Source organism: Balaenoptera musculus, chromosome 9, assembly GCF_009873245.2.
Source record: "Balaenoptera musculus isolate JJ_BM4_2016_0621 chromosome 9, mBalMus1.pri.v3, whole genome shotgun sequence".
In the NCBI taxonomy this organism is placed as follows: Eukaryota; Metazoa; Chordata; class Mammalia; order Artiodactyla; family Balaenopteridae; genus Balaenoptera; species Balaenoptera musculus.
The window spans coordinates 25,081,650-25,093,266 of record NC_045793.1 but is presented as its reverse complement, the minus strand read 5'-3'; the positions used below and the strand labels follow the sequence as shown (position 1 = coordinate 25,093,266).

At 53.2% G+C, this 11,617-nt stretch overlaps 2 protein-coding genes across 2 annotated transcripts; one reads left to right on the top strand and one right to left on the bottom strand.

Moving 5' to 3' along the window:
- Positions 1-437: 437 nt before the first annotated feature.
- GCC1 (GRIP and coiled-coil domain containing 1) lies at positions 438-5,523 on the bottom strand. The gene is made up of 2 exons (XM_036863897.1): positions 4,103-5,523; positions 438-3,243 (listed from the first exon to the last, which is right to left on the bottom strand). The coding sequence occupies exons 1-2, from the start codon at positions 5,132-5,134 to the stop codon at positions 1,948-1,950; spliced, it is 2,328 nt and encodes a 775-aa protein (XP_036719792.1). The 5' UTR covers positions 5,135-5,523; the 3' UTR covers positions 438-1,947.
- A 2,783-nt stretch (positions 5,524-8,306) lies between these two features.
- ARF5 (ADP ribosylation factor 5) lies at positions 8,307-11,282 on the top strand. The gene is made up of 6 exons (XM_036864510.1): positions 8,307-8,504; positions 9,029-9,109; positions 9,444-9,553; positions 10,017-10,088; positions 10,572-10,697; positions 10,800-11,282. The coding sequence occupies exons 1-6, from the start codon at positions 8,438-8,440 to the stop codon at positions 10,884-10,886; spliced, it is 543 nt and encodes a 180-aa protein (XP_036720405.1). The 5' UTR covers positions 8,307-8,437; the 3' UTR covers positions 10,887-11,282.
- Positions 11,283-11,617: the final 335 nt, after the last annotated feature.

The window sequence follows — 11,617 nt, the reverse complement described above, 5'->3', positions numbered from 1 at the left end:
AAAAACAAATAGAATCTAGGCAATAAAATAAAGTCTAACCTTTAAAAAAAAAAAAGACCCAACACAGCCAAAAATAAATAAATTTTTTAGGATAAATAAACTAATTTTTAAAAATAAATAAATAAAATAAAGTTCAAAGCAGTAATTATGGAAGTTTCAAGCTCGCCCACTAAACCCATGAGAAGGCTTTTTCCAGTGTAGTTGCCTATACACAAACACGCATACACAATTCCAGGCTAAAAAATTTGGGCTGTAATTGAGGCAGTTAAAGCATTGAGGTATTCCTCCCTAGATTCAAGCTCATGGATTAATATGATGAAATATTTCTTACATCCTTTTCATTTCCCATTTATATTCACACTCCATTTATGTCCATATATATATATATATATATATATATGTATATGTATATATATACCATTAAGGAAGCACACAGGTCAAGTTGGTCAGGTTTAATGATTCCGTGGTTATTATCATTTGAACACATCTCTTCTGTTCCGCTAAGTCTGCTTTCTGTAAATAGTCCAGGTCACCCAGCCTCCCAATCAGAACATTTAATCACAGTCTCTGCACCCCCAAACCCTCACAAAACAGATTGCTATGATGAAATAACAGAAAGATACATATTAGCCCAGTCAGTGGCAAAGCACTGGTCTTTAGGATCCAAAGATCTCTACAACCAGCAAGAGCAGTTGGGGGAAAGCAAAGAATTGGGAAGTGATACTGTTTGAACTCAACTTTTCTGAGCCCCTCCTTTAGTAGTAACATGTGTGGAGAAGACGAGGCTTACGGACTGAAACTCTATTACCTCCCTAAGTGAGTGGGCAAAGTACTCTGGTGACAGTAATGCATGAACACCCTGGCTGCAGGGACGTGGAGATTTAGCCAGAATGCTATCCACGGAGCAGCAAGTACCCCAGCCCGGCCTCAGCTGAATTTCCACCACTTTCCTGTGAGGGTCATAGCATTCTTCTGGAATCCTCTGCAGCAGATCTTCTTCCTCTTCCCTGTCCCTACAAAGGCAGAAACAGCTTGAGGGGGACGGTGTAAATCTCTGTGCTAACTCCTTGTATCCAGGCAGGATCAGACCTTCCTGATCAGACCCCTCTCTGTAAGAAGGCAGAATTTTTTCTCAATGGAAGTTCAACATTGAGGGAAAGCTAGCAAAGTCATTCACTCACAATCTCAGGCCAACCCTAGGCAGACAGGTTAAGACAGGGACAAATGTGAGAGGTCTAGAACCCTATCCAGGCCAAAAGCAGTCATTCAGGAAATCCCTAAGATCCAACTGGTGCTCAGGGTTCTCTCTAGGATGGTCACAAGTGGTGTGTTTTGTCCAGATTGATTATGTCGTACCTAGCCCTAAGTATTCCAAGCTTCCCAGGTTCCAAGATGAACTTCCCAAGTTCACTATTCCTTGGCCGTTTGGACTAGGGGACAATCTGTCACTATTTCAAACTTCCTGGTCCCTCTCCAGCCTGAATTTCTGTCCCCAGAGAATTGGGGCAGCAGTTGACCAGACTCAAGATTTTGATGAGATGGAGTAAATAGCTGGTCCTTGTGCATGTTTAGAAATTAACTGAACTCACTTTGGAGTCATATGTACTCCTAGCTCTGCACTAGGAGTATGATATTAAAACCAAAAAAACCTTATTTTAAAAGACTCTCACTTCCCCAACTTTTGCACCTCTGAGTCCTAACCTCTCCCCCCCGCTTCCCCTCACACACACCACCAGAAGATGCTGTCCCAACACTTTCAGTATCTCTAGGGCCCAAGGATAAAATGGCATTAATGGCATTTGGCAGAAAATCCCAACCCACACTGAGGATTCCTCCCAGGTCAACACAGTGAAGAAATGATAATGTAAGAGAAGAGGCAGGAGAAACCAGAGCCTGCCCCTTCTCACAGAACAGGCACAGAAAATTGAGGAGTTAGTGAAAAGGGCATCATCTCTTGCCAGAAGGCCACCAACTAGCACCGGCTGGGAGCCGCATGATCACTTGTTTCTCCTCTGGACTGAAGTGCAAGATGGTGAGGATGGCGGTGAGCGTCTGCTGGCGGCCCACGGTGTCCGGCAAGGTCAGGAAGCGGTAGATGATGTTCTTGAGGTACTCCAGGTTGGCTCCCTCCCGACTCTGGTCCCTGATGTTCTTTGCAATGTGGCTCTGCAGGGCCCCCACCTCCTCCCGATGCCGCTCGCCCTCCTCCAGCAGCCGATCCTGCAGCTGATGCACCTCCCCCTCCAGCCTGTGCTTCTGCTTCCTCAGGGACGTGACCTCCACCTCCTTGCGGGCCAACTGCTCGGCGTAAAGGAAGAAAGTGGGCTCGCTGGCCGCAGCCAGCTGCAGGGCTTGGGTCAGGCTGTCCGGGGCAGACGTGTCCGCCGGATCCCCGGGGCCCACACTGCCCACAGGGCTTCTGCGTCCCGGCAGCCCAGAGGACAAGGCCACGGAACGCAGCTGCTCCAGCTCCAGGTCCTTCTCGGCCAGCACGGCCAGGGCCCGGTCCCGCTGCTTGTGCAGCTCCTCCTCCAGTTTCAGCGTGCGGTCCCTGAAGTCCAGCTGGCTCCGCTCCAGTTCCTGCCGGTGGATGTGCTGCAGCCGGGCCAGCTCCTGCTTCCAGCCCTCAGCCTCCTGCTGGTGCTGGCATTCGAGCTCCTCGCAGGACAGCCGCAGCGAGATGTACTTCTCCTTCAGCTCCGCCAGCTGCTCCCGGGCTTCCTCCAGCTCCTTGCCCGGGTTCCCGTCTTTGACGTTCTTGCTCTTGAGGACGACCTGGGCCCGCATCTTGTACCTCTCAAACTCCTCCTTCAGCTGTTTCAGCTCCTGCTGGTAGTAGAGCACGCTGGCCTTCTCCCCGTCGGCAGCCTCTGAGCTGGGCATCATCTCCAGGTTGCAGAGCTTCTCCACGTCCAAGGTCACCTGGCTCTTCCTGGCCGCAACCTGCAGCAGCCTCTTCAGCTTCTCCATCTTGTCCTTCAGGACATTGACATCCAGACTGGACTCCTCTCCATGGCTGTCCAGAGGGGACCGGCTAGAGGCCGCTAGCGCCAGTGTCTTGTTCTCCAGGTCCAGCTGAAGAATGCGCTCCTTCAGCTTCTGGATGGCCAGCTGGTCCTTCTGCTTGGCTTTCTCATAGGTGCCCAGCAGTTCCGACACCTCAGATATTTGATTCTCCAGGGCCGCCACCCTCTGCTCTTCCAACTGCGACTGCTGTCGTAGCTGATCTTCGGCGAGGGCTGTCTGGAAAACAAGGGAACAGGTGGAGATGCATCCAGAAAAGCCACAAGGCCCGATGGCAAACTTTGAGAAAGCAAGAGAGGGGAGCAAAAGGGCTATGGGACAGAGGTGGCCTGGCAAAAATGGGAACTGGGAATTTTTCTGTTCGTTTGGGAGCTAACCCAAGCTCCTGTAACCTGCTCCCAGACACACATTATACCAAACAACATTAAGAACCTTTGTAGATCTGCTGTCGTTCTGCTTTAGTGTTTCTGCTCTCTCTTCTCATACGCCAAGCTCACATGTGAAGTGTGCTCTTAACCATATGACATTCTTTTCCTCTTCCAATATTCCTGGAAGTTCAAAATTGACTTGGATCTCTCCCAACACTGAAAGGTGGCACTGTAAAATAGCATACCTTTCCAGACAAGGCAAATGTTGACTGCAAGCAATACAACAGGTTATTTCTTCTGAGAAAATTCCCTTGGCCCCCTTCAGCCACCCTACCTATAGGCATACACTGCTACCTATATATAGGCATATTCCTACAAGCATACACTCCACCTTTCACCGCACAGCCGCCACTACACTGCTTCACAGAGCACAGCTGGGAAGATGCCAACGCCCAGATGCTCAGAGCTGTCTGGCTCCAACCCGGCCTCCACTCAGAAACTCCACATCCTACTGGAAGCACACTCTGTGGATACTGTCAACACCACACAGAAAAGGATTTCCCAGGACTCACAAGTGAAACTTTCTGAATAGCATCAAAAATCGACAGTGCAGCCACTTAGTTCTAACTATCAAAGGAGGAAAAAAAGCCCTAGTATTTCCCCACTTCAGGTTAAATGACTTAATGTTTGAAGGAGATGAAGATAATTACCTTCCTCATTTCCTGCTGCAACTGAGCCTGGAAATGGCTTTTAAGGCAGGCGGCCTCTTCCTGAAGCTCCTGCAGCCGGGGGTCAGGCCGATTCTTCTCATCTCGAAGAGCCTGCAGCTCACCTTTCAGCTCCTCTACCTCACGGGTCAGCTGCTTGGTTTGCAGTTCAAACCCTTCCATCTGACCGGCTGCATAGGCCTGCCCAGCCAGAGCTTCTCGGGTCTCTTCCAATCGAAGCTCCAAGTCCTGGCGCTGGGTCCTCTCCTCCTGCAGCAGCTTCTGGAGCTCACGCAGCATCAAGGCATGGTCACTCTGCTCTTGGGCCCGATCGTGCTGCTGCGTGATAAGTCGGGCTTTGGTTTCTGCTATCTGCTCCTGCAGCCCCTTCAATTCTCCCTCCAGCCGGCCCCTCTCCTCCTCTGCTTTTTTACTGGCATTATCTAAGTCCTGTTTCATCTTCTTTTTGTCAGCCAGGTAAGAAGCTTCCATGCGGGACTTCTCCTGGGTGACTGTAGCCAAAGAGCTGGTCAAAGTCGCCAACTGAGTCTTCAGCTGGTGCAGTCGTTTGTCCACCTCCCCACTCCCAGACGGTCCATCCCCACTACTACTGCTAACGCCGCTCTCCGATCCGCTGGCCTCTTCGCACTTTAGAGGTGGTGGTCCACGGGCCAGTCTGTCATCTTCTACCCCAAACTCACCCTTGGTGCTGGTCAGACTGGCCGCAGTATCTAAGCTGGTGGCGGTCCCAGTGCTATCCTCGCTGTGAGTGGAGCATCGGTCATCCACAGAGTCAGGAAAGGTGAGGCCTTGAGGCTGGACACCTGCAAGGCCCACATCCGCCTCGTGGGATACCGACAGCACCTTAATGCTGGCCTCCAGCGCCTCTTTCTCTTTCAGCAGACTTTTATAGGCGCGGACTACATCCTTGAGACGTGCCTGGTACTGGAGGAGCTGCTTCTTCTGGGTCTCAATGGTCTCCAGCAGGTCCTTCTTGCTTGGGCCGCCCCCGAAATTCATCCCAAACTTCTCCATGAGGGTTCAGAACGGGCTGTTCCACGTCAGTGTTCGGACAGCCTGGGAGAGGGTCACGAAGACGCTGGCGGGGAGAGAGTTGTCCCTAAGGACTTACATCCGCTCCTCACAGCTATTCGAGACCGGATGCAGGGCAGCGGGGCAGCCTGGCAGAAGCGCCCGCCATGTCCCAGGCAGGCGGGCAGGGGCGGGTCCTATCCTAGAGGCGGGGCGACGCTGGCACGAGAGGAGCACACTGCCAGGGCTCGCCCGCACTGTCCCAAAAGCCGCTCCGCGCTCCCCGCTCGCCCGGGCCACAGCAGCACCGGCCGGCCCCGGGCTCACGACTGGCCAAAGCTTTAAGCTGAGCGGAGCCCCATTCTGACTTCCTAACTCTAGCGGCTGGACAACCGCGCTTCCGGGTCCGCTGGAAGTGACGACAGCACGACGCCTCAGGCCCCGCCCCCCGTGGGCGCGAGGTGGGCGGGGCTACTTCAGCCGGTGGGTGGGAAGCCGCCTGTTGCGAACTCAGCTGGGCCACGAGTCGGTCACTCTCCAACAGAGCGCTGGTCACTCTCCACCAGAGCAGAGCAAGCAAAGTCGAGTACACGGAAGTAATGCTGGTTTGGTGAGGGCGCCTGGTCTTGCCCTAGCGCTACGATCAGCGAGGGACGGGGGCGACGTCGCACTGAGTCCTTACCAAAGACCCAGGTGAGCGACAAGACCCCACTGTTTGGGGGCTCAGTGCATTTGTCCCTAAAGAGCAACAATTAAGACTCCCTTTCGGACCACGAAAATGGCAACCCTTTCTAGGACAGTATTTGGCACCTAGTAGGTGTACAGTATAATTATTAGCATCCTTCCTGAGTTCTGCTGTGTTCATTAAACAAATATATATAGATGAATATATATAGCCGTGATGTCCATCCTAAGTGCCAACTATATTTCAGAAGCTTCACAGGAGTTTTGTTATTTAGTCTTTACAATAATTCTGCTGAGTGGGTGTTATTAGCACTATTTTACAGATAGGGAAACATGAGGCACAGAGAAGCTAAGTAACACGCCCGAGGTCACACAGCCAGTAAGTTTAGAATCCTATCTGGATCAGTCCGAGTCTCAGCATAACCAAATGCTGTGCCAGATGATCACCATGAAGAGACAAGATCCTGCCCTCAAGGAGACCACATCTAGAGAGGAAGCAGACATGCAAACAGGAGTATATTCAAAGTGGTACAGAAGTTAAGAGGAGGGAGGCCTGTCTAGGGGAGACAGAGAAGGCTCTCAGTGGAAATACTTTGGGATTTGAAGGATGAATACTGATTGCCCATCTAACTAGAGATGAGGGAAACAAACATTCCAGGCAGAGGGAAAAAAATTGCAAGGACTCCTGGGGCATCAGAGAGACTGGCTCACCCGGGAAGCAATGAGAATCATTTCAAGGCAGTAGCTTAGGGTATGCGAAGGAGGTGGCAACAGATGGGGCTGACACAATAGATGAGGACCCAAATTAAGGCATTTGGATTTTATCTTGGGTGATAAGACACTAAAGGATTTTCATCACAAGAGTGGCATCATCAAGTCTTGTATGACAAGGTGAAGATACCAAGGTGCAGAAGGCCATTTTCATTCATGGGGATCAGATGGTAGTGAAATAGAGCAGTGACAACAGGGATGGAAAGAAAAAGGCTAATTGAAAGAGCTAAAGATGACTTGGTCACCACTAGTTATGTTATTATATTGGAACTCTTTTAAATGTGCTCGTCAACATTGTAAAAGCCTTCTTAGGAATGCAAGTCTATGACTGAAGAGTAAAAAAGTCATGTATTCACTCATACCTGGTGCCCAGAGTCTGTTCTCTTTACAGACTGAGGGTCAGGATGGGGCAGACACTAGAAGTCTGTTCAGACCCAGATTCTTGGTGGCCCAGATAACATCAGCCGCATCACACAAAACATTCAGATACATTATCTTATTTTAATCTTCACCATAACCTCATGAGACAGGACAGATATTAGTCTCCCTTTACAGATGAGAAAATGATAGGTTGTGAGTATTGTTGAAGTCAAGCCCCACCCCCACCAAAAAAAGGCAGAACTGAGAATTGAACTGAGGCCTGGAACAATGGCACAAAGTGGGTACTCAGTAAATATCTGTGGAAGGGAGGGAGGGAGGGAGGGAGGAAGGAACTTTCTCTGATTCCCAGCTCACTTCACCATGTCCAGTCCATAAGCAACTCATCCTAGAAGCCCACTGCAAATCCAGAATAGGCAAAACGCCTGCCCTTGCTCCACTGAGCAACCGATTAGTCCATTCAACCCAGCCAGCATTTGTTAAGCATATATTAGGTGCCTGGCATTGACCCAGTCTCTGCCATAGAAGAAATTTAAATTAATTCCTATCTTGCTATTTCGCCTCAGATGCTAAGATGAGTGGGGAAATAACTTATGAAGCTCTTTGGCAAGAGCCTCACAAAATCCTAGATAGCTGTGCATTGAAAATCCAGGTTCCCAGGTAGGTCTGTGGCAGAGTGAGGAGGGAACTTTAGAAAGGCTGCCCTCTTCGACTGAAAGGCATTGTTTCCAGGGCCATCAAGGCGAAGGCAGAGTTCTCCAGTATACAGGAGTAGGGTCTACGACCCCGCCGCCAGAACTGGGGATCTTCCACTGTTTCTGCTGATTGGGGATCTATGAAGGTGGCGTTTTAAGGAACCATGAAGCGCATCTTCTTCCACCTCTGGCGTACTCCTCTCGAGATTCTACGGTCACTGAACCACCTGCTACGTTCAGAGTCCCTCGCTGGGAGGTGGGAGGATAAAAGGGAGGACTAAGATACTTGCACAGAACTTCCGCTCCCCCGGGGAGGAGGCTGGAGGTTACCAAGAGCTAAACCGGAGCCCAGAGTGGGTTGGACGCAACAAACCAAGGCCCAGCGACCGGCCACTGAAGATGGGGGTGGAGGGCCGTTATGCAGCGTTGTAGGCTTTCCTCGGCCCTGCCCGGGTTGCCGGTTCAGCGCCATAGACCTGACAGGTGTGCTAGGAACTGGGGGAGACCCAGGCCCTTTCCATCTTTAAAGCTGGCGCGGGACTGCGGAGGCTCGCTCAACTTCAGTGTCTTCCTGAGCCACGGTCTGGAGGCGGGGCGGGGGCGGGCCTGGGGGCGGGGCCAGGGCGGGGGACGGCCCGAGGTGACGTAGGGCCGGCCGGGACGCGCGGAGGCCGCGGCGGCGCCTCCTCCTTCTGCTGCTGCTGGGCCCCATCCCCCAGCGGCCGGTTCCAGCCAGCACCCCGCGTCCGTGCCCGCGCCCCCTCCCCCGGGCCCCGCCATGGGCCTCACCGTGTCCGCGCTCTTTTCGCGGATCTTTGGGAAGAAGCAGATGCGGATCCTCATGGGTGAGGCAGATCAAGCGCGCGGCCCGGACTGGAGCGCCAGCCCCCGCGCAGCCCTCTCGCCCCCGCGTCCCTCCAGCCCAGCTCACCCCGGTCTCTGACCCCGAGTCACCCACCTCCTAACCCCCTGGGGCCGCTACTCTCGGGTGGGTCGCGGTCTGCAGCACCGTCCCCGGGGCCTGAGACTGAGAGCTGCGGGCCTGGGTGGGGTGAAGCTCCCTTCGCCCCAGCCCGGCTGGTAAGAAGGGAGGATTCCGCCCTTGGAGACGACTTTTAAAAGGAGCGCGGCCTTTCTCTTGCGCCTCTTTCCCCTCAATCCTCTGCCGCCCCTCCCCCGCTTTGGGGGCAGGAGTTGGCGCTCCCCACCCTACTGCACTCAAGGCCCCGAAGGTAGATAACAGCGCGCACCTGGAGGCGCTCGGGCTCTCCGCCCCCGTCACCATCAGCTGTCCTGGCCTCTCCCCTTCCCTGGGCTCTAGGGGGCTCCCTCGCTCCCGTCTCCATCCCTGTGCCCCTCTCCGTTGCAGTTGGCTTGGATGCAGCCGGCAAGACCACAATCCTGTACAAACTGAAGTTGGGGGAGATTGTCACCACCATCCCCACCATAGGTGAGTCCAGACGGAGGAGCGGGAGCGCGGCGGCGGCACTTCTGAGGATCTTCTCTGCATTCTGCCCCAGGCCCTTATTTCTGTGCAGGGAGCTGACCCTGACATCAGATACTGCTACCTGAGAAGTGGGTCAGGGTATCTTTACGTGCAAGATGAGGCGGGATGGATGTGACCTAGCCCGGCCCCATCTGTGGGCTAGCTGGTCCTCTGGGGTTCTTTTCCCCTGGGCCTTGATCGTTGCCTTCTAGTTTTATATCCCTGCTGAATCCACTTAGTTTTAGTGAGTTCCTTCCTTTCAGGACTTCTTCCTCATATTTTTACCAATTATCTGCAGGCTTCAACGTGGAAACAGTGGAATACAAGAACATCTGTTTCACAGTGTGGGACGTGGGAGGCCAGGACAAGATTCGGCCTCTGTGGCGGCACTACTTCCAGAACACTCAGGTTGGGGCTCCCCAACCCCAGGGGAAGAGGGTTAAGGTCAGAAAGACTGAGATGTTGGCCCAGGCCAGGAAAAAACCCTTACCTCCTTCGACCCTCATTTGTAGGCTAGCCTCTCCTCATCCTTCTGAACTGGCCTCAGACTTCTGAGACTTAGCCACCGTAAGCTTCTCCTGAGAAGCAGAATTCTGAATCCACACTGCCTGATTTAGCTCTCATCACATGTCTTTCCCTGTTCCCTTGCACATCTTTTAGCTAGACTGCTCGCCTGAGGGCAGAGGCTGTATCCTTTGCTGGGTGTCTCCAGTTGGTGCGAGGACATCTGCAAAGCCGTAGTGGAAGTTTACTAGATGAGAAGGGTTTAGACACAATTAGACGTGGGCAGAAGAGAGAAAGAGCCAGACTAGGGTGTATATGTCCCAGGCTCGAGTGATTGCTCCTCTTTCCTTTCTTCCTTCCCACCCAGGGCCTCATCTTCGTGGTGGACAGTAATGACCGAGAGCGGGTCCAGGAATCTGCTGATGAACTCCAGAAGATGGTGAGCCCCCAGAGCCCTGGGACAGAGAGATCTCTGTGCTGGTGTGAGAGTCAGGAAATGCCTCACAGGCCTTGAATGTGTGATTCTCTTTGTGGACACAGTCACAAGAAGTAGCTCACCCTGTTTTGAATTGGGGTCAGGTAAAAAGTATAGGACCTACTTTTTCCTTGCATTCTCTCCTGTCTTCACAACTGACTCTGAGAAGTCGGTGGGGAGGGGGGAGTTCTACGTGGTGGAGAGAAACATCATCTTACGTTCTTATTTTTCCATTTGGAAATTTTGTCATTTTGACTAGGGCAAGGAGTCAAATTAGAAAAAGACCCTTTCTGGACTTCAGGCCAAAATGGCCTCAGGCTAGTTTATAACTCTGTCTTGGGTTCAGCACTAGACGACACAATATTCTGTTCTTCTCACAAATGTGCTAGAAGGTAAAAAGGGGGGCTCCCGTGCACAGCTGGATTCCACCCCCTTCGCCTCTCCCAGCTGCAGGAGGATGAGCTGCGGGATGCGGTGCTGCTGGTGTTTGCCAACAAGCAGGACATGCCCAACGCCATGCCCGTGAGCGAGCTGACCGACAAGCTGGGGCTACAGCACTTGCGCAGCCGCACGGTGAGGGCCTGCCTCTCCCAAAGGGGCCCCAGGCCAGGCAGGAAATAAAGGCATCTCCTTTTCTTCCCTGCTCCTGACCCCTTTCTTTCCTTCTCCCCACAGTGGTACGTCCAGGCCACCTGTGCCACCCAAGGCACGGGTTTGTATGATGGGCTGGACTGGCTGTCCCACGAGCTGTCGAAGCGCTAACCAACCAGGGGCCGGCCCCTGCTGCCCAGAAGCTCCCGCGTGCATCCCGGGGTGACCAGACTCCCGGACTCCTCAGGCAGTGCCCTTCCCCCCCAACTCCTCCTCCCCCGCAGACACCGGCCTCTGCTCCTGCCTGCATGTTGTCTCTGTTGTCGGAGCCTGGGGCCCCGCTCTCTGGGCACGGAGGGCTCCGCTCTCCTGCCTTCTGGGACCTGTGGAAAGGGGCTTCCGGGGCCAAGGCCCCTTCTGCCAGAGGAGGAGCAGGGATCTGGGTTTACTTTTGTTTCTTCCGTTTCGGGTGTACCCTTGGGGCCAGGTGGGGAGGGAAGGTGAGGGCTCCGGGTGGTGCTATGATGTGGCACTGGATATTGAGTAATAAATTTGCTGTGGTTTGTACACGGTGTTGTCTGTAGCCTAGAGGTCGGGGGCTGGGTTATTGGCTGCAAAGAGACAATATGGGAGAGGCTCAAAGCAGCTAAGGCTGCAGGGCCAGCCCCGTCCCCCAAGCACACACACACATCACTGCCCTCATCTAGCTCAGCTTCTCCTCCTTTACTCTTGAGATTGGAAGTATTTAGGGGCTCCAGTGGAGGAAATCCCCTTCCTTCCCCACTTCCAAGGGACCTTTGCTGCGGTAACAGGCTCTACCTTCATGGGTCTATACACCACCTAACGCCCATTTCCCAGCCATCTCCCAGCTACTTAGAGAAGTAGGCAGTGGGTCCTGGAGG

What these genes read in the sequence shown, in the direction of transcription:
- GCC1 (XM_036863897.1), bottom strand. Translation starts at nt 5,134, where the DNA reads ATGGAGAAGTTTGGGATGAATTTCGGGGGCGGCCCAAGCAAGAAGGAC. An exon ending in TGCAGCAGGAAATGAGGAAG is followed by an intron (nt 3,244 to 4,102) that starts GTAATTATCTTC and finishes CTTGTTTTCCAG; the next exon opens with ACAGCCCTCGCCGAAGATCA.
- ARF5 (XM_036864510.1), top strand. Translation starts at nt 8,438, where the DNA reads ATGGGCCTCACCGTGTCCGCGCTCTTTTCGCGGATCTTTGGGAAGAAG. An exon ending in ACTACTTCCAGAACACTCAG is followed by an intron (nt 9,554 to 10,016) that starts GTTGGGGCTCCC and finishes CTTCCCACCCAG; the next exon opens with GGCCTCATCTTCGTGGTGGA. An exon ending in AGCACTTGCGCAGCCGCACG is followed by an intron (nt 10,698 to 10,799) that starts GTGAGGGCCTGC and finishes TTCTCCCCACAG; the next exon opens with TGGTACGTCCAGGCCACCTG.